General features: G+C 40.3%; 1 protein-coding gene across 13 annotated transcripts; it reads right to left on the bottom strand.

Moving 5' to 3' along the window:
• Positions 1-778: 778 nt before the first annotated feature.
• On the bottom strand, positions 779-27,019 carry LOC129775603 (gamma-aminobutyric acid type B receptor subunit 2). 13 transcript variants are annotated; one of them, XM_055780521.1, is made up of 9 exons: positions 26,002-27,013; positions 17,283-17,453; positions 16,571-17,080; positions 4,244-4,387; positions 3,904-4,179; positions 3,531-3,596; positions 3,284-3,469; positions 2,684-3,228; positions 779-2,626 (listed from the first exon to the last, which is right to left on the bottom strand). In XM_055780521.1, exons 3-9 carry the CDS (start codon positions 16,994-16,996, stop codon positions 964-966), a joined length of 3,306 nt encoding a protein of 1,101 aa, XP_055636496.1. In that variant the 5' UTR covers positions 16,997-17,080; positions 17,283-17,453; positions 26,002-27,013; the 3' UTR covers positions 779-963. The 13 variants fall into 13 exon arrangements, with proteins under 13 accessions (XP_055636496.1, XP_055636507.1, XP_055636498.1 ...); XM_055780532.1 differs by lacking the exon at positions 17,283-17,453 and having other exon boundaries at positions 26,918-27,019; XM_055780523.1 differs by lacking the exon at positions 17,283-17,453 and having other exon boundaries at positions 26,153-27,013.

Here is a 27,019-nt window from a genome sequence, read left to right as displayed (position 1 = left end):
TGACTGAAATAAACGATTTTTTGTCGACCAATTTTTGCTCCTTCCAGTCTTTAAGTTTTCGAAAGACAGAATTTTACGATGATCGCATTTGATTGAAGAAATTATCAAAAGAATGTATTCCATCACTGTATTAGAAAAACTCATTCGCTTCAAAGAAATTTCCAATTCAGCGATAACATGCTCATACCGATGTACAATTACAACTGAGTGGATAGCCGAATGGGCGCCAGCATATATACAGATTTGTGTGCTTTCAATAGCCTGTTTTCAAAGCAATTTTTAAGAAACAAGTTTTTCGGATCGATAATTAACAAGCATATTACTCATAGACATTACATCTATCAAATGAAGTGGTTAACATTTCGTTCAATTGGTTAGGAGTTATTGAAGCTCTGAATCTTGTTGGTCCGGCGTAACACTCATGAACAAATCAAGTTCACCCTATCTCCAAAACAAGGTCATGTGTCTACCACCATCACCTTGACATATTTAAAACATGGATATCAACATGGATGGACCCTATGTTGAGTCAAGGGAAGCCAGACTGAGTATAGTTCATTTAGGATGCGGCCTTTGTTGTAGCTTTGTACCAACGTTTCCAACGAAGTATTACCTTTTGCGAAAGACCCAATTCGAACCAATATCAATTATTATAGGTTACGGTCATTCCGAATTCATTCATTATATCGAAAACCTTTAATTAAGTTCAAGAATGGGTGGGAAGTGGGAATTCGACACAAAATAAATAAACAATGTTCCACCAAATCTTTGTTGGCACAACACCTAGGTTTATTTGAAAATAGAACAATCATTCACCCGTACAATAGACTGTTAATTTGACATTATTGCTCTACCGAACACAGCACGCAGTACTAATCTATTGCCTAATGTTAACCGATTAACGTGTGGTCATTGTTTCACTTTGGTCTACCTCCTCTTCCCCAATTCAAGTAATTTGCAATCCTAACCTTGTCCACTGCTTTTCGAAAACGATTCCATCGACTTCCACTTCGCCTTCGGGTCGATATGTTGCCTCTGCAGAACTTCGCAGCTTTTAACCATGCTGCTGGTGGGACAAACCCTGTGCGGAAATCTCGGCGATCCTTTTACCCGCTCGCGAAGCGTCGGTTGTGACTGCTGATGAGCCATCGAGCACCGTCGGCTACCGTTCGCTGCTTTCGGCGGAAGCACAAAATTAACCCGTGGCTCCGAACCTGCCAACCGGTAGCCTTCATTTGACCGCTGCTCGACAGTGAAGACCTTCGGTGCACCACGTTCGATCGACACCTCATCCTCGAATTCCACTTCCGCGAAGATAGTCAAATTTGACGGACGTGATGTGGGATTCGGCCCTCCGAGAGCCGATACGGATACGGTTTTACGAATGCGTGATCCAAAAAATGCCCTTATGCGACCAATTATGCTACCATTTTCCTCGCCAACAGAAGGGCGCATTGCAGTGAACCGATTTGTTTCGAATCTTGGCTGCGATCCGAATGCTAGGTTGCGCTTCAGTGGCGACGGTATAGGATCAACGGATGGCCAACTAGCTCGAGGTATTATGGGTGGCAAGACGGACAGCAGCAGCATCGGGAGAGCGCCTGTTGTACTTGGTTTCCGGGAGGAAACATTACTGAAGTTATCAGGAGAGCCCAACACTTTGATGTTTAGATCGGACGATCGCGATGATGATCGTGAGATTCGTTCGGCCAGCAATTTTTCCAGTCGAGCAATTTCTGCGTCCAGTATCTCGATCTCTTTCTTGTAAACTCGATTTTGAACTTCCACTCGAAACTGTAACTCCCGTCGATCATCCACCACGAATCGTCGCGTATTGCTTTCTATCTTAAGACCCATACTGTGGATCACGGGGTCATACACTTCACCATGCTCGAAGATCCCCTTCAATTTGGGGAGAAACAGTAAACACAGGGCCGCGGTTGTAGAAATGAGTATGAACCCAGCAGTGATCGCGAAAGCCAAGGTAACCCTTTCGTACAACAGGTTGGCCAGAACAACAACGCTAGCACTGGTGATCACAACACTGTAAACCGAAACTCCAATGTATTGTGAATCGTTCAAAGCCGGAATTTTAACATGTCTCGTTTGCCAGGCCATGTACACACCAACTATCAACAGAAGACCCTTATATGCGTACAACATCCCGAGCCAACTCTCGTAGTGTCTCGATCGGCACAACTCCACCTGGGGTAGATAAACCACACTTCTGTCGGTGCCACTGATCTCCAGTGTAAGGTTGTGCAGATGTCGCTCCATAGGATCTGCAGCCATCCAGAATGACACAACACATGCATCCAGCAGCAGTAATGCCCCTATCACCGAAATGAGCTGAGTGTCCCGTAGAATTTTATCTCTACATAAACCTCCCCCTCCGCTGTACGTGAACAATCGATACACGCGAAACGTCTTGGCGAACATCGATCCGAATGCAAGCGAAAATCCGGCCGACAGAAAGTAGATCCTAGCCATGCAGATCGTCGAGAAAGTTACAGATGACCAGGGTAGCGTGGAATGATCCAGACCCAGCAGAATCGTTGCCATGTAAACCAGAATGCAGCCGCAAACTGTTATTGTACTCAGCTTCGGGCTGGATAATTTGATGGCCCTGAAACGAAAATTTATTTCATATCATATGATGATTTCTTAAAAGATTTACACATACTTGAGTTTCCTAAAGTGAAGATTCAATCCCAGAAATAGCAGTGCAATTCCAATTCCTACGATCGCAAGAATCAACACCGTGTAAAACACCAGCGGAGATATCGTATCCACGCGTAGTCGTAAAATTCTCTTCGCAATCGGCACTTGTCCAGACTCCCACTGAACTGACGCACACCTGGGACAGCTGAAATCCAACGTCTCATTCTTGGGATAGTAAAATGCGATCAATCGCAGTGTCCCACGTTGGATTTGATGAAACGAGGTGGTTCCAACGCGATCCGCACCATCGAACGAAACCGGTCCAGAGATGCCGTTAAATTTGAGACTATCGAATTGCCTCAGAAGCTCCTTGGCTATGTCAAACCGAGTGTAGTCATAATTTGACAACCGAGTGCGGTTCGGGTTCGCAATCTGTGTCCAAGTTCGCTCCGCTCCACGGAGTGCGAGTGCGATCGCCCAAACCGCGTCGTAGGTTTGCGGAGCAAACTGCGAGATCCCGTCGGTGACGTTCATTTCCAGTAGCTTCCGGCCGAAGAGCTCGTTGGTCTGAAATAAGTTGCGAAGGTTTAAAACTGTTCTAGATAATGGAGTGAATACTGACCAATCCGCTAAGAGTGGTACCCATCCCCACGATACTGTTGTAACTCGAAACTAGCAGCATATTCTCAACGGCCTTCAATAACGTTGAGACAGGACAGGCGGCGGTGTGAGTCAGCCACCAGAAAGAGATGTGCATATCCTGAAGAATCCAAGCGTAGTCAGCTCCGAACATCCCCAGATTGTAGGCCTAACAGATAGAAAACAGTTTAGCGATTTGAAGAGATCACAATGGAATCTTGAGAGCAAACCTCGCAGAATACTCGAGACGCCATTTCGTGGGAGAAACTTCCGATGATCACTCGGATGTCTTTATCCTGAAACAGAACGAACATCAGTGACTTGGTCGCCCAGTACTTTATCAACAACAAGCATCTCTAGACATGAAAACAACAAGCTATACAGGATCTTACAACCTAGAGCTTACCTAAGTCAACAGAGTGTCATCACAGTTCAGAAATGGGAACAACACACTACAAAACACTACTGAGAAGGGTCTACTTCGGAAGGAAATTCTACTTTGCTGCATTCATACTGAGTGGTGAGTGTTTGACACGGGTACTCAAGATGGTTATTCAGAAGGAGGAATGAATTTGGAGAGGGGGTGGCTGTGCAACACAATACCCGTAGCAGCTTGAGCTGTTCCTTGAAATCGGTTTCCGCGAAGGAAATCGTCGCCGCGCACGTAATGTTGGCTCGTTCCAGCTCAGTAACCAAATCATTCACGGCCAGCGAGTGGCTCTCCTCGTTTTCCGCGAATGTGGCAACCGTGTCCCACCCGAAGTGTTTAATGAAGGCGATCCGTGCTGGATTATGCGAGGAGTCCGGTGCAACCGTTCGGTAGAACAGTGGAAACTCTCGGCGGTCGCTAAGCGCCGGGGATGTCGAACCGAATGAGACCTGGAAAATGATCGAGAAAAGATTATTAACCTACCAAATGGAAATTGAAGCCTGGTCATCTGACCTGCACTATATTCCAGTATGGAACAACTTTTGCTAAACTTTCAGTAACCTCCGAAGAGGCCGAACCTAGTATCATGATGATTCGTTTGTCTTGATGGGTGTACAGAGCGTGAAAGAAGCGGTCAATTCCTACGCCAGGATCCGACTGAAAACGAACAACGAAATTAATAGTTTTTAGCAAGATCGTTACTTTTGACGTAGGACTACGTCTTTCATTTCTATACTGGGGTGTAAAATCAAAGTTTCGAAAACGAAAGCGTTACGCCGAAGACCGAGATTTTGAGTGTTAATAGCTCCTAAACAACTGAACGAAATGGTATGATAAACACTCCATTCGAAAGATAAAATGTCTACGCGTTCTATACTTGTTACTTTCTGATCCAAAAACTTGTTTCAATAGTCTTAAAATTGCTTTCAAAACAGGCTATTGAAATCACCAATCGGTATATAAGCGAGCGGCGCTCGGAAATCCACTCAGTTACGTAGAGGCGAATGAACTGAAAAGTTTAAACCCTCTTAAAGCCAAAAAGAAGAAGAAGAAGAAATCCACTCAGTTCTAATTGAACAGCGATTGGAGCATGTTGTCGCTGTTGTGGTGAAGCTCTTCATTTATCATGAAAGCGCGGATGAACGGTGTCACCAAGAGCCTGTTTGTGCACCTTAGGCCAGAAGGGAATCCATCAGGAGGAGAGTGATGCTACAAACGGTTCCCCGGGAAGATCTCGAAGCTGCCGCTACACACACACACATACACGCACGGAATTCTTTCCGTTTGGATCGAGAAAGATCCGGAAAATAATCTGCCAGTTCCTCTAGGAATTTAGAAATACATTCATGTGAAAGAGTTTATTTGAATGTTTTCTATCCATGTAACACTGTGACCAAATACATTAGGTTTTGTGATTTTTCAATCAATCGCAATCAACAGGATAGCTTCTGAAGATTATTCTTCCCCATCAGTAGGATATTTCCGTATCCAATATTGGATGCATAAAACCTTGTGCCTCCAACGTGACGCTCTCGTTTTCGAAGTTCTCCAAATATTCATTCATTCAGAATGAATTCAGATTCAACTTCATACAAATGATCTCTAAATCAACGATAGTCCTACGTCACCCTTGCGGTTATACCATAGATATAACACACTTCCTGTTTTTATATAATATCTATGATTACAGAAGAACGGACTGCAAATTTCTTAATGATTCAAATCTTTACGAGACCAAGAAAACAAATCGGTGGATATACGCTCAATCTTCAACAGAAAAAAATAAATAAATGACCATATTCAGTTTCTAAAGTACCAAGTTACAAACTGTGTAAGTATTTCTCTAGAATATAATCTCATAACAACTGGAAAATTTTCCATATCCAACCAGCCTGTATCGTTCTGCATAGAATATTCAAATTTAATATACAGTGACTCAATAATAATAAATAATAAAATAATTGTTCAAGTATCAGTTAGCAGTTATCACACCTCTCCTTCATTAGTCTAGGGCATCGATAAGACTAAAATAAAATCGTGGGACATATGATGAAGTCGCTAATTGTGGATAATGGAAATCCAAAATATTCGTCCAGGATCTATGGCGAAGCAAACATTCCTGTGATGAACCCCTAGAAAATGAAATCCAACAAAGTTGGCTACAGTTTCGCTCTCAACTCGCCAAAGTGGACACAGTTACTGTCCCATGCCTCTGAAAGAGCCTACTGGGCATGCATCGTGTCGACCAGTGGGGACACCTCTGAGAAACTTCTAACTCCAAAATCGAAATTAGCACCACTGGGAAATACCCGAAAACAGAAAAGGATCTCTCTAGTTCTACTGGAGCTATAATCGGCATTATTACTCCCATTTTTTGTTTACGATCCTCTGACGTCAAACTGGTGTCTTTAGTTGCACATTTTGAGATTTGTCATCAACTAATTGAAGATCTTCCCAGCAAAACGCGTCACATCAACTTACCCCTTTTTGAGATAAAGTTTAGACCTCTGTGGACCTTTTTTCTATCGTCACGTTGGCCGCAAAACTCCTCCGTTTAAATATTATGTCGCCATTCACGTGTGCCTAACTACAAAGGCTATTCATATCGAATTATTGGCAAAATTTAACCACTGATGCATTTATTTCGGCTCTATAGCGGTTCATCACGCGACGCTCGAAGCCAACGATTATCGAATGCGACAATGCGACGAATTTCCGAGCAGCTTCCCGAGCGATAACTGAACTACTAGCGCAATTTAGATCCCAACTGAAGCACCCTATAACTGAGTATAACAGTTTTATATTGAACAGCCTATCATACGCTTCTCTCAATGAGATACATATCGTGGTGGAGCAGTAGGCAAAGTATATCAGTATTGGCAAGCAAAATATCGTGTCGTAATTATTTGCATTCAATATGGAATGTATATGAAAGAAACAAAACAATGTTAAAAGTACTCACGGTTCCCACCTTACTAACCATAGATGTAAGAAAATTGTTTATATATATAGTTTTAAAATGATATTTAAGAATTCGGCTCCTTTAAACTTAAGTAACTGAGCCTGTAAAAATAAACGAATTAATAAAAAAAAAAAAACTCACGGCTGCATGTCTGTTTGTTTCTTAACAGATGACAACTGTATCGCGTCTTATTTCGATTATTTATGTGGTAAAAAAGGCCAGAGAGCAGTCCTATGCTTAGTTCTCGAAAGCAGTATCATTTTCGGTGAAATTTTAAATAATTGGCAATTATTCTCTCATAACGTTAAAATAATGAAACTTCGTTTGTTTCTATGAACGTGGGTGAGTGAAAATGGCGCATGGAAATATCACTTTTATCCGTCTTTCTCGACGTTATTTCACAAATATTCATTGCACCCTATCACATTAGTCTTATATTCAGCGGGAACTCTAAAAAAATGTACGTTTTCAATTGATAAATTACTTCCTGAAAATGGCATTTTCACATGGATGCGGTAGGCAATCAAAGATACACCCAAACTACACCCAAACTAGCGTTGGTTGAAAACATTTCATCGTTGGCAGAAATAATGCCATTTCGTGTGCTGGAGGGTCAAATACGCATATAATGAGATATTTTAAAAGCTTAAAAAAGGTTTGTATGTATGTGAGCAAACACCTCTTTCTGTTTTCTTTTCCCATTTAATTTGGGATTGTGTCAAAAAAAAGCCCATACGACGTCAACGGGGATCGAACAAAGGCCGGCTGGAATGCAAAGATATTTCACACAACCACGTTATCCATATAACTGCGAGCCCTGATATATAAAAGCGTGATAATATAACACCTCATTATAAAATGAATTTGGAAAGTGTTTTCTAAGAGGATAAAGAAGAACATGAACGAGAATATATCTTTCTCTGTCTGGGCCGTGTATTTGGCAAATTATACGAAAAGCTTTCATTTGCTTTCATTTAAATGTGTCTCCTGTTTCGCTTGCTCATATTGGCTCTAGCATATATATAATACAAACGATATACCCGTATTGGGGAGTAGAACATTTTATGTTAATTTTCGGCTCATTTAATGTAATAAATCGGGATGCCATAACATGTGCTAAAAATAAACTTTGGGTGTAGTTCCTCTATAAAAGTTAGTACCCCTGAAGAAGAAGAAAAAGAAGAAGAACGTGAGGTATTAGAATTGCAACTGAGCATATTTTTTTTAATCGCGAAGACTGTCTTGGGTATCCTTTCATAATGTGAATGTATGAATCAGTCGTCATTAATTCTCCCAACCCCCACACCTGCCTTATGATGGTTGTTGATGTTTTATTTTCAATGTTTCTCTTCACGATAAAGCTTCCCGGTTATAATCTGCATTCTGTGATGCAGTGTCATTGTGTCAACAACAAAATTCTAGGATGCAAATTTACAAATTTACATTACCTCCAAAATATTTGAAAATTGTTGTTGCACTCTGTGGCAACTTGTTGACAAAGTGTAGGTCGAACAACCGTTCTAACAATAAGCACGGTACTGATTGCGATTGTTAAGAAAGCCATGTGTTTCAATAATTCGAAGTTCTGATCCAACAGAAACTCACTTGGAGAAATCTGAGCTTGTCTCTTCTGCATATGTGGTGGATGAGCGGAAGCACGAATGTCTCTTCCTATTTATTATTTGAACCCAATACCCTTACATTCGAATTCAAATATCGAAGATTCTTAATTTTTCTTAATTAGGTTATTAGTCTTTATCCAATCTTGGGTAGTAGCACAGATAGAAGTCGGGAAACAACAGTCAGAACAGTTGCGTTTGCGCTTATTTGCGCAAACCTCCGTTGAACCTTTTTGTTATCACATCTGTTTTACTGCTGCAGATGCTGTTTGAATGAAAGAGAAAGGTTTCTTTTAATCACATTCTTCTCACCGTTTTCAATCAGCCCAAATTCAATACTGCCCGGAATAGACTCATAACAGTAAGAAGTAATCGGAACATGATGTCATTGGTCATGAGAGCAAAAACTCTGTCGCAGTCAACGCTATTTTCTATTGCTACGAAAAACTCTTCGCGAGTTGCTTCTTCCAATATGTTGCAATCCATGACGATCAATTCGAGCGATATAGTTCAGGAAAACGATGCTAGAGCGCCACTTCATTCATTCTCTGATTGCGATTCCATCCCATGCAACTCTGTTGAAAAACTGTTAGGCCGTCCCAAACAAGCTGAAAACAAAATTGAATGCTGTGGTTATTGCAGCCAACAAACCTAACGTTTGCATTAAAACAATGGACAAATACTGCCGATTTTTCATGGGTTTACTTTCACACGCACTGACAAAACTACCCATGCAGCATCAATCCTAGTAACCCATGAGCCAGAAGAAAAAAATTGACAGCTCTATCAGTCGAACTCTAATCGTGCTGGCGAAAACAATAAAGCTACTCCGTTCAGAAGTGTGCGCGTTAGAAGAACGGTACCTCCGAAAACGGACATCGTGCGGCACTTTGTGGACGCCGAATACATGTCAGGAAACGGAAGTCTAGTCCACTGATCTCGGAGCTGCAGGCAATGACGCAGCGGCAGCGGCTGCATAAGAAGGTCAAGTCAATTTTCCCGTGGCGGTGGTGATGGACGACGAGACCTATCTCACCCTGGATGGCAACGACTGGTAGGGTACTTCGTATTTTACTTCCCTCACGAAGGAAGTAAGCTCCGAAATGAAGTTTATTTCACAAGCCAAGTTCCCCAAGAAGGAGCTGCTGTGGCTGACAATCAACCAGAATGGGATGTCAAAGCCGCTCTACTTTAGCTCCGAACTGGGCGTGAACGGGGAAATTTATAGTACGAAGTACGTGCCGGAAGTTTCGCCTTTTATCAAGATTTACCATAAGGGAGAAGACGCGGTGTTCTGGCCGGATCTGGCGTCGTCCCCCAGCTCCGTCCCATCGAGAATTTCTGGACAAACCTGAAGCGTAAGATCTACTTCAACAATTCTATCACGAAAACTAAGAAGGAATTGATAAATAAAACGAAGAAATAACCCAAAAACATGCCTACACGCCATGGTGGATGTTCCGGTCAACTGCCGGAAGGCCACTCGCAAGGGCGTAGATTTTTTTTGCAAGTAAGCTAATTCTTATTGAAGATTCTTCTATTTAAGAGGCATCGTTTTATGTTTTTTTTTCCAAAATATATATTAAGATGGGGAAAAAGTTATTCATTATTTTCGCGTTGACTGGCAACAGTAAAATACATGCAATTTAATATATTGAAAAAAAATTCTTTTAAAAAAAATTTTTTTTAGTGAAATACACTAAATTTAGATCTCTAATGTCAACAAATGGACCGTTTGGAGCTAGCGATTAACAAGAAACGTCCAGAATTGACCAATAGAGGAGATGTTGTGTTCCATCAGGACAACTCAAGACCACTCCGGGAGCTTGATTGGGATGTTTCAATGCATCCATCATATAGTCCAGACCTGCCACCAAGCGATTACCACCTTTTCTTGTAAAAACCTATTGCTATAGTTTTTCGCCAACAAGGACCGAGCCCTCTGTGATAGAGATAGTATGAAGCTACCTTAAGAATGGCAACAAATTTTACAACAAAACGGTTCATATTTGACCCAAATCGGAAAATCCGAAGCATATTAAAATAGCTTTGAATTTCACCCAAAAATAGTGGATTACTTTTTCCCCAACCTAATATTTTTATCAAGACTCATATGGTCGGTGCTAAGTCAGACCGGACCATGCGACATTTTTATGATTTTGAGAAAAACGAACATAAAGTTTAATGCTCAGCAATTTTCAAAGCATTTAATTTTTTCGTTCAGTATTGTTCTCAGAAATGTTAGCTACTCTCTGGTAATACTTTGACGTATGATAGTTGTAAAAAGAATCAAGTATCATCCCAAAAAAGGCAGTTATTTGGCCGCATATACGTACATGGTCCATTCTGACTGAACCAAATGAAGCATTTTTCAAGAGTTGGTTCACTATGACTGAACAATTTTGAAATATTTCTCAATCAATTAACATTTGTGAGTCAAAGTGGGCCATTCTGCTATGAAAATTAGAGCTGCTATGAAAATTATACTCAGAATGTGCACAGCCTAACGGGTTCAATCACATTTTGACAAGGTACCTTTTAGCTTCAAGAAAATGTTTTGTTGGTTTGCATTCGGCGCTTGGATATTATTTAAGTTCAATATACAAATGATTGTCACATGGTCCACTCTGTCTGCACATGATATAGAGCCATTTCGCCATGCTAAATGGTATATGATCCGCTCTGACTGCAATTTATAATTTATAACTGACTGCAATATGTAATTTATTGTCTTTTTAATAGTAAATAGGCCCTTTAAATATGTTTGTCGTGTTATACCATCATGTTCATGTGATTTTATGAATTCGCTTATAATTTTCAACAACTTTTCCGAATACATCGTTATGGTAAAGACATACGTTTAGGAGTTAAGTTACGAAACATTGGAAAACATGTGGGTTAATACAAAACGCAGCGAAACTAAAAAATCTTTTTTATCTTAATACAAACTTCAATCAATCAAAAAAAAATACGCAGTTTGGATTCCGCCGAGGTAAAGGGACGAATGATTGTCTCGCGCTGCTATCTTCTGAAATCCAAATCGCATTTGCTCGCAAAGAACAAATGGCTTCCGTTTTCCTCGATATCAAAGGGGCATTTGATTCAGTTTCCATGGAAATTCTCTCAGAGAAGCTTCATAATCGTGGACTTTCACCAATTCTGAATAATTTCCTGTACAATTTACTGTCAGAAAAGCACATGAATTTCTCTCATGGCAACTCAAAATCTTCTCGTTACAGTTTTATGGGCCTACCGCAAGGCTCCTGCCTAAGCCCCCTCTTGTACAGTTTTTACGTCAATGATATGGATGATTGTCTAACTAGAGACTGCACGCTGAGACAACTTGCAAACGATGGAGTTATTTCCATCACGGGTACTAATCCCGTCGCTCTGCAAAAGTCGTTGCAAGATACCATGAACAATCTGTTCACGTGGGCCTTCAAGCTGGGTATCGAATTCTCTACGGAGAAAACTGAAATGGTCGTTTTTTCTAGGAAGCACGAACCCGCCCAATTCCAGCTTTACCTATCCGGCAAAACGATCCAACACTCTATGTTTTTCAAATACCTGGATGTATATTTTGATTATAAATGTACCTGGGGGAGACACATTGCGTATTTGAAACAGAAATGCCAGCAAAGAATCAATTTTCTCCAAACAATAACCGGAACATGGTGGGGTGCCCATCCAGGAGACCTCATTCAGTTGTACAAAACAACGATATTGTCAGTGTTAGAATATGGCAGTTTTTGCTTCCGATCAGCTGCCAGGATTCATATTCTCAAGCTGGAGAGGATACAATATCGTTGCTTGCGTATAGCCATGGGGTGTTTGCATTCGACACATACGATGAGTCTCGAAGTTTTGGCAGGAGTACCCCCACTTACTCTTCGGTTCACAGAATTATCCTACAGATTTCTCATTCGTTGCAAGATCATGAATCCATTGGTGATTGATAACTTCGAAGATCTACTACAACTGACTCCTCAGTCAAGTTTTATGTATTTATACCATGAGTACCTTACCCACGACGTGCACCCTTCACCAGGCATCTCCAACCAAGTTTGCTTCCCATACTTTTGCAATTCCTCTGTCATTTTTGATCTGTCCATGCGACAAAAAATCCATGGAATACCAGATCACCTACGCTCCAATGTTATTCCGTCGATATTTTCGGAAAAATATGGGAAAGTTGGATCTGATAAAATGTTCTTTACTGACGGTTCATACATAAACGGGTCCACTGGCTTCGGCATCTTCAATGAAAATTCCAGTGCCTCTTTCAAACTCAAAGATCCTTGTTCCGTGTGGAAATGGGTGCGATATACTATGCTCTAGGGATCATTGAAACACTGCCCATCGACCATTATTTTATTTTTTCAGACAGTCTCAATAGAGGCAATCCGCTCAATGAAAGTTGATAAACGCTCATCTTATTTCCTAACAAGAATAAGACATCTATTGAGTGTTTTGGTCGAAAAATTATTCAAGATTACCTTAGCATGGGTTCCCTCTCATTGCTCGATTCCGGGGAATGAGAAAGCGGATTCGCTAGCTATGGTGGGCGCTTCAGAAGGTACACTTTTTGAAAGGCAAATTGCCTATAATGAATTTTTTCACATTCCTCGTCAGGACACACTCGTTAGTTGGCAGCGCATGTGGAGTGAAGATGAGTTCGGTCGTTGGTTACACACGATTATCCCTAAGGTTTCGACGAGTGCTTGGTTTAAGGGATTGAATGTAGGTCGTGATTTCATTCGCGTGATATCTCGGCTCATGTCCAATCACTACAACCTAAACGCGCATCTCTATCGCATCGCAGCAAACAATCTTTGTGATTGTGGCGATGGCTACCACGACATCGAGCATGTTGTCTGGTCGTGTATCCGGTTCCATGCATCTCACTGAGAGCACAAGGCAGACAATCGGATATCCCCGTCCGGGATATCTTAGGTAGCCGTGATCCTGATCTTCTGCTTCATCTATACCTATTCCTCAGAAACGCCGATGTCAACGTTTAATGATGTTTCCTTCGTTGTGTCCCTGTTTCATATCCCTCCTATCCGATATATAAACTTTTACTTAGTCGCGGCAATACATACACACACTCTTTACAGATACACGGGCCAAAGGATGTGCAGTCCACTGATGATTCAATAAGAGCCAAAGGTTGTACCGCTCATGACAACTCTACACGAACTGATGATTGCGCCGGCTAGTGACCATTCTATCCCGGATTCCTCGAGTCGAGAAGACGCACCACGCAAGATATGGGGTACATACTAGGGGGCGTTGCTGATTAATGGTCAGCTGCATCCCAATAGGAAGTATCCCGTGTCGGGCACACGTACAGAGCATCGGAGACAGCAACATCCCAATTACGAGAACACTTGTAATTCTAACCTCGAGCCGACCGCGAGTAATCGGTTAAATATTACTAACATTGATAATAAGAAAAATTGTTAAAATATTGAACTCCGGCCCCGTCAGGCTAACGCCATATGAGCCTTGATAAAAATATATATTTTGGAAAAAAAAAATAAATCAAAAAAATTGTTGGAAATTATAAGAATATTCATATAATTTCATAAACATGACGGTATAACACGACAAACATATGCATTTAAAAGGAGATTGATAATAACATTTTTTGTTTTAAATCTCATCAGAATTCATAATTTGTGGCTAAGAATGATTGCTAACATACAAAATTTCGAAATTTTGAAAATTCCTAAAATTTCGATGTTCCACAAATTTCGTCAAAAATAGTTTTACCATCTTGGGCCCATTTTTTAAATTTTCTACATGACTTCTATTTTATATTAAAAAATTGAAAAAAATTGAAAAAATACATATTTTTTTATATCACAAATTAAAATTTTATTTTGTAAATAAAAAAAGAGTACTAATTCTTCTTCTCAGTGTATATTTTTTTCAAATTAAGCCAACAATACTCTATAACTCTTTCTAACACACAATTTCGGTACGACTCATATTTTTTTGAGATATAAATTATCAAAGATTTCTCTTACTCAAATCGATACGCCCTTTTCAAAAGTTACGCTTGAGTCAAAAAATGTACCATGATGTTGTATTTGGAAAAGTTGTTGAAAATTATAAGCAAATTCATAAAATTTCATGAACATGACGGTATAACACGACAAACATATTAAAAGGGATTACTTACTATAAAAAAAAACAATAAATTTGAAATATTTCATTAAATATTTCGAAAATGGCTACATTTAGAAGGAGATTGATAATAACCTTTTTTGTTTTAGATCACATCAGGATTCATAATTTGTGGCTAAAAATGATTGTTAACATACAAAAATTCGAAATTTTGAAAATTCCTAAAAATTCGATGCTCCACAAAGTTCGTCAAAAATAGTTTTACCATCTAGGGCCCATTTTTTTAATTTTCTGCATGACTTCTATTATGTATGAAAAAGTTAAAAAAATACTAAAAAATATGAATTTTGGATATTTGCAAATTGAATTTTTATTTTGTGAATTAAAAAAAGAGTACTAATTTTTTTTCTCAGTGTACATTTTTTTCATATTCAACCATCAATACTCTAGAACTCTTTCTAAGACACTATATCGGTACGACTCATAGTTTTTGAGTCCTCGCTATAATATAGTCCTTGACAGTGTTTTATTTGGTTAAGTCGTTCGTGAGTTATAGTGTCGCAAATATGGAGCAAAATAAAGTGAAAATCCGACATATTTTACAGTACTACTATGACAAAGGCAAAAATGCATCTCAAGCTGCCAATAAAATTTGTGCAGTTTATGGACCCGATAAGTTTCCATTTCCACCGCACAACGATGGTTTTAACGTTTTCGTTCTGGTGTAGAGGTCGTCGAAGATGCGCCACGCTCCGGAAGGCCTGTCGTCGAAAATTGCGACAAAATCGCTGAATTAACCAAGAAAGACCGGCATAGTAGCAGCCGTAGCATCGGACAAGAGCTGGGGATAAGTCATCAAACCGTTATTAACCATTTGAAGAAGCTTTGATTCACAAAGAAGCTCGATGTATGGGTGCCTCACACGTTGACGCAAAAAAACATCTTTGATCGTATCGACGCATGTGAATCGCATCAAAATCGACCCGTTTCTGAAGCGGATAGTGACTGGCGTTGAAAAGTGGGTCACTTACGACAACGTGAAGCGCAAACGGTCGTGGTCGAAGCCCGCTGAAGCGACTCAGACGGTGGCTAAGCCCTCATGACCGGTCAGGAAGGTTCTGCTGTGTGTTTGGTGGGATTGGCAAGGAATAATCTATTATGAGCTGCTTCCCTATGGCCAAACGCTCAATTCGGACCTGTACTGCCAACAACTGGACCGCTTGAAGGTAGCACTCATGAAGAAGAGGCCATCTTTGATAAACAGAGGCCGCATTGTCTTCCATCAGGACAACGCCATGCCACACACTTCTTTGGTGACGCGCCAGAAGCTCCGGGAGCTCGGATGGGAGGTTCTTTTGCATCCGCCGTATAGTCCGGACCTTGCACCAAGTGACTACCACCTGTTTTTGTCCATGGCGAACGAGCTAGGTAGTCAGATGTTAGCCTCAAAAGAGGCCTGTGAAAATTGGGAAGCGAGCTTCTATAATAGGGGTATTATGAAGTTGGCATCTCGTTGGGAACAAGTCATCGAACAAAACGGCGCATATTTGACTTAAAACAGATGATTGTAACTAATTTTATGAACAAATGAAAATTAAAAAAAAATACCGCAGGACTTTTTTGACAGCCTAATATATATTATCAAAGATTTCTCTTACTCAAAACGATACGCCCTTTTCAAAAGTTACGCTTGAGTCAAAAAAATTCCCAATTGCTGTGGAAAACTCATATTTCCTCTAACCCAAACGGAATACACACTTTCATTCGAATCAAAAATACTCATGTTTTGTCATTTGTCGATTTCATTTGGAATTACTCTATTGTTAATTTATAAAGGAATTCTACTATTTTTACCTATATCTGATTATTCCTAATATTGAATGAAATTTCATCGTGCATAATGAATGACAAAATTAGAAATGAATGAATAGAGAAGATATGTATCTAAAATCGGTCCCTACTAACAAGAACTAAAAATACAGGGAATCCTCAAATACACTAAGCGGTGTCATGTTTCCCAATCTGTATATGGCGCTGCGAAATAATGACAATTCATGGATACGAACAATTGGCTTCTGAATGTGTAACATCGGATTTCAAACAGAACAATTCGAACGAAATACAAACCTCGGTATCATTCGTCAACAGCTTCAGCGTATATCCCAACAGCAATCCTCTCCGATTGATGTGCTGAACGGCCAGCTGAGCAGCCGCTAGCTCGCTGTATCCTTCCCTTCTTATCCCGTGTCTGGTGCTAAGCTCGAACAGTCCCAGAATGGATACTTCCCGCAGGCGCTTGTTCCCACTGGCGGGTCTCGTACGTTCGTAAAACGTATTAATAGAATTCCTATTCAACACCTTGGTGTCATTCACCAGCAGTACGGACTTATCAATGCTTCGCAGTGTCCTGCCTCTCGTCACATACTCCATCCCACGGGTGAAATTTTCAAAATTTTCCCACGAGGACGACACTGCCGACGCGCCACCCATAAGCTCCGTAAACCACACCAACCATAAGAGGATAAATGCTATCCGCAAAGGCATTGTCGGCATCGAAATGATTCTTTGACCCTTGTTCCTCCACTCAATTATCACTCACAGGCACGTTTCACTTTGATAACAAAACACAGGAGCATCCTTTCAACACAAACGATAGAGTTAAACTGTGCGCCTTTGGCGCCAGAGCGATAGAACCAGCCTCCGCCACAAACACTCAACCATCGCCGAGAAGAGATCCACGGAGAGAATCAGTTCTCCCGAAACGCCACCGAAAAGCACGTGCTTACGCTCGAGAGATGCATCGACTCGACAGCGTAAGCGTTTGTCGAGTCTAACTCACCGGAGGAGAACCTTTTATCCCGCTTCGCCACGAGAACAAAGCCAGCAAATATGATCTGTGCCATTGCTTCCGGACTGACCTCTATTTCACATACGGGAGGACAAACAACCACCTTCCGGGCAAGTGCTCTTTCCCAGTTCCCAACCCATCGTTTCGGCCCGTACGTGACTACTACAATAGATTGGAAATATGTCATAGAGTAAATATTAAATCGACTCTAATGGGATTGTAAGGAGCACGATGTGATAGCCGTTCTGGAATCCACGAGTCTAGGCTTAGCACTCCAGCAAACATTGAGACGAGCGAACGAACGAACGGAAGGACGTTCGGATGGGCGTAAGGCAAATACGGGGCACCAATATGAGAAATGAGAGTTGCCCGTTATTAACTGGAAACTGCTTCGAGCGGCACTATCGGATGCGCGATGCAGGAAACGCGATCCGCCAGGATACCGGATGAGGAAGGGAGGCGAGCGATGAAGAATTTTTTTTTTCCTTAGTGAAAGGTTCCGCTGAAACATGCGATTTATTTCTGCACGGCGTTTGAGATGAACCCTTCATCCGTGTGCCGTTTGCCTGGTTGATTTTCGCTCGCTCGTTTGCTTGTCAACCGTCAACCGCACCGCTGTGGGTGGTGGAGGGTTAAGATGGGAAATTTTGAAACCTTTGCGGAGAGGCGTCATTTACACACAATTGTAACGTTTGATACGATGGTGGGTGTACCGAAAGCATGTATTCCATGCAACGCTAAAAGACGTCTAATTAGGTCAGGGTGGCCATGACTTTCCCTCGCGATTGGAAGCTTTCTTCAGAACAGGGCGATTAAAGCTAGGACAGGATGTCGTTACAGGAGATTATGTCTTAATAGCCATCTATTCTTGCGCTCCGAGGCTAAACTTTTCACATTCATTCTTACAGAACATGACTCCAGTTATTCCAGAATCAAAAACTGACAACAATTGTCTTTTTCAAAACTTCCATCATTCCAAAATATAACAATTTCCATAAAACAAATCTATATACACAGCCATTCCATGCCAAACCGATATAGTGGTTCTGAGATGTTTGTTAAAATTGAAAGTTTTGCCTTATCGAAAAATATTAGACCCGTATTTTTTAGTTTTTCATTAGAATGCTCATTTCCATTTTAGGGTGATCCGAAAAATTCACTTTTCTTCAAAAATGTTTTTTTACAACTTTTGAACTACTGAACCGATTTAGATGATCGACATATCAAATTGAAGCTAATTAGCTAATCTTAAATAATAACTTTTGAATTTTGTTTCCGTTTTCATGGCTTTAGGCTAGAGAGCGCTATATTTCTTCATATTTTTCCTAAAATCTAGATTTTTGCATAATACAGTAAAGTCTCAATTATATCACTGGGCGTTTTTATCACGTCTCATTTATATCACTCTCGATTTTATCACTGAAAATGTTTCGTTTATATCACGTTTTTCGAAACAGATAATTCGAAAGAAATTCGAAACAGAAAGGTGTGGTGTGTACATACTGTACACACCTAGGTGACCTTCTGTAAAAATTATAATTAAAGACAAAAAAGTAACTTACAAAGAGCAGCTCGATGTAAATTTTCGTCTGCAGAAAATAAGGATCTCATTATTATCGAGTAATTTTTTGGGGTATTTTTCGTTACGACAGTGTATTATCATCATTTTATCGTTTCCTTAAATTTTATCGAGTCAGCGGTAATTTTTTCCTTTTCACTCCAGAAATTGGGGAGATACTCCAACGAAGGGAATGACGATCATTTTGTTTTGAAAACAATTTGATTACCTCCTCCTTTTTTATTAACAGATACCCCCTAACTTCGTTTGCAAGAGCTACTGGATATCATGAACAAGCCAACGGGTAGAAGAGGCTATAAAGCTGTTAAGGGAGCACAATTGCGTTGAATTTCAGCATTCCAAGAACAACACTCATACGACAACTAAAAATTCAAATTTTTCACCACAACTAGGACCACTCCCGACAGTTTCCAGTCAACAGTAGGAACAAGAACTAGTGCGACATCCCCTCGACCAAGAGGGGATATTCTATGGGAAGTCCATGACTTTCGAACTAGCGGAAAACGGACTGAAGAATTCGTTCAACAAACCAACTCAGATGGCTGGGAAAGCTTGGCTTAGCAGTTTTTAAAACGTAATCCTAATCTGTCATTACAGATATCAGGCATGAAAAAAATTACAAGGATCTTCTAGGTGATTTTAGTCAAGCGTTTTTGTTGAATAATTTTAAGGCTTATTTGATGACCTCCAAAAATTATTGAGTACATCAATTTGAATTCCAAAATTTAACTTTTCAGTTAGTGTCCATGTTTCCCACCCCAAGTGTCCATCTTTCCCTCCAAGTGTTCATCTTTCCCGACTCTTTTTTTTTAAAGATGCACATTAATTTTGCAAAATTTCTGCCTCGAAAACGAATTTTATTATAAAAAGAGAAAATGTGAATTTCACATTTCACAAATCAACTTTTACTTAAGGTGTCCGTCTTTACCACCCTTCTCTTATGTAAAAATGGATTTCTATCTGTCTGTCTGATTCTTATGGACTTGGAAATTACTGAACCGATCATCAGATTTATATGCAGAGGTTTTAAGGGCCGGGGAAAGTTCTTACGAAAGTTCGAGATCGCTCCCCCTGCCCTGAAGGAAAGCTGCTATAAAAAAGGAACACAAATTTCTGCATAACTCGAGAACTATTCAAGCAAATGGAACCAAACTTGGCATGTGAAGGTTTGTGGGTACAAAAAATGTTTTTAAGGTGGTTTGACGCCCCTTCCTCCTCTCCAACCATATTCCAATCAAACATGACAATTACAAATTTTCGGAAAAGAAAAATGGGAAAATTCTGAAATTTAATTACCATATGTTCTACAATTACATCGTGACAAGCATCCATTTGATGTTTGCGCTAACGAAATTAATCTTTGTTCAAAATGGAAATGGTAATCAGGCGAAAACACGCACTCTTATGTCTTACTACAATATAAAAAAATGGATCGCCAAATGTGTTAGTGAGCGCAAAACTCGAGGAAGCAATCATCCAATTTGAGCTGTTGTTTTTTATTATATGTCCTGTATCAAACATGCATTCCATGTAACGGAGAAACATGTTGTTCGCAAGTGATTGAAGAATCATGAACGAGAATTGTGACTGAAAATAATTTTATATTATGATGACGAGTTTTGGTATAAGTATCAGCAAATTTACATTAAATGGAAATTGTTAAGGGTCAATTAGAAGATCAATCAATGAATAGTTCTGCGATTGGACCCAAGAACGTTCGATTAGTAAGAAAACGTGAATGTTTGAAGGTATTGATAACAAAAAATCAAATTTTGGGCGGGACGAACTTTTCCGGGTCAGCTAGTGAAGCATGAAACTTCAACGAAGAATTTTAACGAATAATTGAACCCGAAACTCTCAAACCGGTAAAAGTAAAGCAAACCACTCGGCCAGGGAGCCAGTTCAATAATTCAAATAAAAAATGTTTCGGCTACACGTTGAGCCCTAGGGACTGATAAAGAACTTTTTGTAAGTAAAACATTAATTACTGAGACTGACAATTACAAAATAAAGAAATAAAAAAGAACATGGTTTGTTTTCGGATGATTTGCGATATATGACTACTTTCTAGTCGAATTCCCGGCTGTTTTCTTATCATACAATAAATATATTTGGGTTCGGGGACCGACATCGATGTTGTACAAATGCTCTTGATGTGGACTGAATGGAAAGCGCAGTAAGAACAATCCGGTGTTGAACTTCGGGTTCCACAAAGTCACTCTCACTGACAAATCGTCTTCTAATAATTAACAGCTTTTGTACTGTTCGTGCGAGGCCAAGAAAGAATTGTGAATCAACCATTTTCTTCTGCTGATTCTAAGAAGTCACACAAACCATCAGTCATTTTCAGAACCCCCAAAATTTCGACAAAAGAGTTAATTTATATCCGAACTGATATATAAGAGTTAATTATATCCGAACTGAACCAGTGGAGGCGATCTGGCGTAGTGGTAACATCCATACCTCTCACGCTAAAAGTCACGAGTTCAATTCTCACTCCCAACATTCTTCCAAAAATGGAAGCAAAGTGACGAACCAGCCAAATGAGTTGAAAGTCACTAAAATACAGAGAAAAAAAAATATCCGAACTGATATTTGAGTAGAACAATTTCGTAATTCAAAGTCATCAATACCACAACTTTGAACTTACACCCCAGTATAGAGATGAAAGACGTAGTCCTACGCCTAAAAAAATTATAGGGAGTTGTGTGCAGCAAACAACTGCAAACAAAAGAGGGATTAGGACTGAAGCCTCTAGACGACAATTATATTGGCAAACCAAAATATTCAAAATATTCAATATTATTGATAATTATATTATTGATTATAAGTCCAAAAGGAATTTCCGTTTAAGGAGATATAGGTTGGACAATGAGACAACCGCCACACACACACGATACTCTTTTCGTTTGGTAATCATCGATTCAGCATCGATTTTTTTTTCTGTATTATAGTGATTTTCAACACATTTTGGCTGGTTCGTCACTTTTAACTTCCATTTTTGGAAGAATGTCGGGAGTGAGATTCGAACTCGTGACCTTGAGCGTGAGAGGTACGGATGTTACCACTACGCCAGATCGCCTCCTCCCCAGCATCGATTGCCGGCGGGCGTCGAGCGTCGAGCGAGAAGACAGCCGCCAAGAAGAAACCGAAACCTTGTCATCGCTGCTAACGAGGTGAAGAAAACAGCTACTGTGAAGAATCCAATTCTTAGAACTTTGAATTGCTTTGAAGCCAAAGAGTTTAATTTGTTTTCCACATATAATAAAATATTGCTACCAAATGCACAACAGCTTCTATTTGGTTGCAATGATAAACTCTGTGGAAAGTATCGCTACGAAACGGTTTTTGTCAAAGAAAAATTGTAGAAGGTTGTGTCCAGGACAAAACCGCATTGTTGACGCAGGACTACGAAAATATACCATTGAGTTGAAATTTTCAGAACGCATCAAATGCGTGTGTCCTCGCAAGAACAATATACAAGCCGGCCATATGTAGCAATATGATTGTTTCACCACTATCATTATTCCTCATTACTAATAAACAAAACATTAAAACCACTTAATGCTAGCTATTTTAATCTACATTTGGCAACGTATAAAAACAACAACAATGTGTGCTTGTGGTGTAAACATACACAAGCAATATCCATCATTTCATCCAGCACTTTGTATCAAGTAAGCCGCTGTGTATGATATCAGACTGTTAACTTCCGGCTGGAGCGAGACTGTATAATCGAAGTTGCAATCACAATGCTTTATACTTTCACATCTTCTAATAAGTTGAAAAAGTGGGGCAGTGCTTATTTCATTCTTCCTCAGTGTCCGTAGAACGGACACAGTATTTCGAGCGAGCTATTATCGCGTGCCTGCTTCGCAGTGGTATATAGAAAAAGCTCTGCACTGACCATGCTTTGTGCAAATACTGAGATGGCATTTTGCGATTTTGCGCATCCCGAGGCTGCAGCAGAGGCAGTATTTATTGCGTTGCTACTTTTTCTAAGACTATGTCCTTCGTTTCTGTACTGGGATATAAGTTCAAAGTTTCGAAAAGTGTTACGTCAGAGGTGCAAGGTTTTAAGTGTTAAAAACTGTTTGCCGACTGAACGAAGAACTTCATTTGAAAGATAATGTACCCAAGAGATATATGATTGTTACGAAAGATATCTTCTTGAAATTTATTATCAGCCGCGATCGGACTGTAGGCGAGGCATAAGCATGAATCGTCGGCTTACCAAGATTCGGAATGGCGTCCAATCAAGAAGAGCAACACATCAAAATTTTGCTTGCGTACTGCGAAAATCAGAACTACTCTCATGTCTCCTGAATCAGGAAAAATCGAAAGCCAAAAGTCGATAAAATGAGTGGGCAGCGTTTTCAAGCGGAACTCCAACCTCCAGTCCGAGGTGTTACAAACAAGCTGGAAGATGCATCAAGCTGAAAAATGACCCAGACCCTAGACTTATAAGATGGTAGAGATTCCAAAATCGTGACGATATTTCAAAACAAACAAGATGGTTGAGATACGATTCCCGATTTCCAACACACGACCATGCTGGTGGGTTCGATGGGGTGGTGGCGGATGACGAAATTCACGTCGAGACAGACAGATCAAATCCCTCGGCAGGAGTTTTTTACGGCAACCGGATGAGAAAATCTCAGATAGCACTGCTTCATGACAGTAGTCTGTCACCTTGTTTTTCCTATGTCAGCTTCTTCAGTGCGGGTGGAAAAAACGCTTCTATGAACGGTCCGAATAGTACAGCTTTATCGCTTCAGTTTCGTACTGACTGAAGCTCTCTCATTGACTCTTTCTGTGTGCACGCAATAAGTACTCACAATCATACGTTCAATACACTTCCCGAAGCTTATTGCCGAAAAAGAACGGATGCATACACTGCGTAAGAATGCGTTTTACGATTACTGCCTGCTCGTGACAGCCTTCTCGCGACAGCCTTCTCATGACGGCTGACTCGGGATAACCAGAGACGTTCATCGCTTGGTTGAAACCGTAACAACGACAGATCTTACGAAAATCAGTCACGAAAAAATGAAAAATGAACGATCCCTTTAGCTCACTCTTCGGGCATAACAAATTGTACAAATTCGACGAAGCTTCGAATTTTCAAAACAGTGGTTCTTTAAGCATGTTGTCTATCGCCAATACACGTCGGAAAACGTGTCGAACATAGGGTTGTGTGTACTAGTTGCGTGCACACAAAGGAAGTCAATTCAATTTCATACCGATTATAACGAGAAGGCTGTACAGCATTCTGTCCAACTTCTATAAGACCAGGTGATGATTTTGCTGCCACGTGTCATTGTAAACAGGCAATGCTTCAATTTATTTTCTAGTGTGTAGGTATTGATGACTACCATACATTGCATGATTGGTTGAAAATCCTCACAGAGGCCTTTAAAGGTTAAAGCTCCTCATCTTACACCATCTCACATCGGAAGACGTCTGAGTTTTGCTGAAGCTCACATGAACCGACAGTGGGGCATGGTATGTTAAGACACAGAATGTTTCTAAAAGAATACATTTTGTTATATACCATAACGAAAAGTTTTCAATGTAAAGGTTATCTTCAGTGACGAAAAAAGTTCAATTTGGATGGTACTGATGGTTTCAACGGGTACTGGTGTGATTTACAGAAGAAGGAACAGTATTTTTCAACCTGGAACTTTGTAGGCTCGTGCATGGTTTGGGCACGATTCTGTGCAACCGGAAAGCTCAGCTTTCACATCATTCAAGGATTACATATATGTTCTGGAATCCTCTCTCCTACCGTAGTTGCATAGATATCGTCACAAAACATTCACATTCCAGCAAAACAATGCTACCATTCATACCAGCAAAAAAAAACTAAGCAATGGATTAAGGACCAAAAACATAATTTTTTGGACTGGCCGGCTCCAGACTTTAATCCTGTTGAAAATCTTAGGGGGATCCTTGTACGCAAAATCTACACTGAAGGAAAAACGGTATAACACGATTGAAGAGCTCAAAGTCGCAATTTCGGAAACATGGAAAAATATCGAGAAATCCGTTCAGCAGAATTTGGTAAATAGTATTCCAACACGAATTTTGCAGGTTATTAGCCGAAATTCCAAGGTTGCCAATTATTGACATGTAAATCGCCGATCGTTTTGAATTTTCATTGATAATACTTATGAATTTTGAAATGGTCTTATAGAAACTGGACAGCTGAAATTATCATATTTAAGCAAGATAAATAAACAACCAACTCTTTTGAAGGAAATTGATGTTAAATATACATTATTCTAAGCCTTCTGCAATGTATGAATATATCTTGTTGAAATTCTAACTGTTTGTGTTGCAACGAAATAGAATCAGGGTGGTCTTATAGAATTTGGACAGAGTGTATAATCAATTCGATTCTTGTTTGACTACATTTTGATGGTAATACCGTTTATGACTCTCGAAATTTCCTACGAAGATGTCTGACACGCGTTCACGCCATTGGGATGTACTCACAACATTTGGGATGCAGCTATTGCACCTTTTCGGTGAAATAAATGGACGCTTCTCCTCTATTCAGTAAAAAAAGTAATTAAATTGCTTTTTGCACGAACCCTGTAGATTTCAATCTTTATGTCCTCAAGTGCAATATGACGAGCATTGATTTGCTTTAAGAAATCTCAAACATATGAATCATTTCATCTTTGTTGGGATGTTACTCCTCATAAACGTTCCTCGATTGTCTGTGAAAAGAAATTTGTGACTATACTTTCGAACATTTCAGCACGGAGCCCTAGAATAAGGAGGCTAACATAACATTCCAATCCAATATGAAATGAAAACGAAATGCACAAAGGAAGATATTTGATGGGTAACACAAATATCAAATATTTGATGGGCGTCTCCACAACCCCAGTCCCAACGCAGCCCACAGTTCAGTTCAGTTCTCTTTGTTGTGGTTGCTTGAGTTGGTAAAAATAACAGATACAAGATCGTGATGCGGCGAACTTTCATCCCTCCATCTACCCGTCCTTCCGTCCATCAACTTTCCTAGTATCGGCATCGGCTTTTTTCTTTTGTGCGCGCGATTTACCAGAAAAGGGTTTTATTTTTAAAACATAAACTAGTGTAGAAGCCATCCCAGCGCACCTTTTCCACGTTTGCCGTCCCCACCCAGGTAAGTAATGGCTCCTGTAGAAAACTTTTGTTTCAAGGTAGTGAATGTCGGTCGGCAACAAAATATGCACAGCTTCCTCAATCAGCAAACAAGCACGAAAACATAACGAGCAGATAATTTTACCAGGGGGTGGTTCTGGGTGGTCCTTTGTGCTCTTGTGAAATCATTTCACAGATGCTTCACACATTCATGGTTACGCTGCAGCTGTGCAGCTGTTGGTCCCATCTGGCCCGCATTATGAATCATTCATAGATTTAACCGAAAATGATGAAGCTACAGTGCGATAAAACCGGCTATCGATTTTACTATCGACCCTTGAGCAATGTCTGTTCCTCTGTAATTGAATTTTAATTTAATGCCTTCGTCAGATACTACACTTCTCCAGTGCAGCTCGTTAAACCCATCCGCTTGGTGTACGATAGAGACGCACTTGAGTTAGAATTTGTCCCATCTCTACCATCCAGAAAGGTGCATCCAGTGCAAAGCACTAAGCCCCCGGAGTTTTCACTTTATTCACATTCTTCGATTTTCCGACTCCCCATCAAAGCCCTCCAAAACGGAACGAAATGATTTGATTTATTTATAGCCTTTAATGCTTCTATCTTGAATCTGTCACTCTTCATGCACATCACGATTACATTCACACAAGCAATTCTCCCAGCAGGGACTCGACTCCAATATATCCGAAATGTGCTGGTAAAGACACTCGAATGTTCATCATTCTTCCACTGTCACCAAATCTCTTCCCACCCACAGGCAAACCCAAATTGGCTTTTGCTCCCACGAGGACGCTTGAGTTTCACTTGTTCAGCCGTAATGACCATTAAATTGAAGCTTTAAAGTTGAACCACTTGATGTCCTCCGGAAGCCTACGCCCTTCCGCCTCACTTGCTAATCCACTTGAGTCTCAGCCAAACCCCGGCCAAACCGTGAAGCGCACCATTAGCTCGCGAACACAGTTTCAAACCAAACCGAAGCGACCGAATTCCT

The sequence above is a fragment of the Toxorhynchites rutilus genome, chromosome 3 (assembly GCF_029784135.1).
Source record: "Toxorhynchites rutilus septentrionalis strain SRP chromosome 3, ASM2978413v1, whole genome shotgun sequence".
Taxonomy (NCBI): Eukaryota; Metazoa; Arthropoda; class Insecta; order Diptera; family Culicidae; genus Toxorhynchites; species Toxorhynchites rutilus.
The sequence above is the reverse complement of the archived record's forward strand: the minus strand, read 5'-3'. Positions and strand labels throughout refer to the sequence as shown.

Coding starts and splice junctions, on each gene's coding strand:
- LOC129775603 (XM_055780532.1), bottom strand. CDS start 16,996: ATGCCGACAATGCCTTTGCGGATAGCATTTATCCTCTTATGGTTGGTG. Junction 4,388..16,570: donor TGTTGACGAATGATACCGAG/GTTTGTATTTCG, acceptor GTTCGTTTTCAG/TCGGATCCTGGCGTAGGAAT. Junction 3,470..3,530: donor CGTCTCGAGTATTCTGCGAG/GTTTGCTCTCAA, acceptor TCTATCTGTTAG/GCCTACAATCTGGGGATGTT.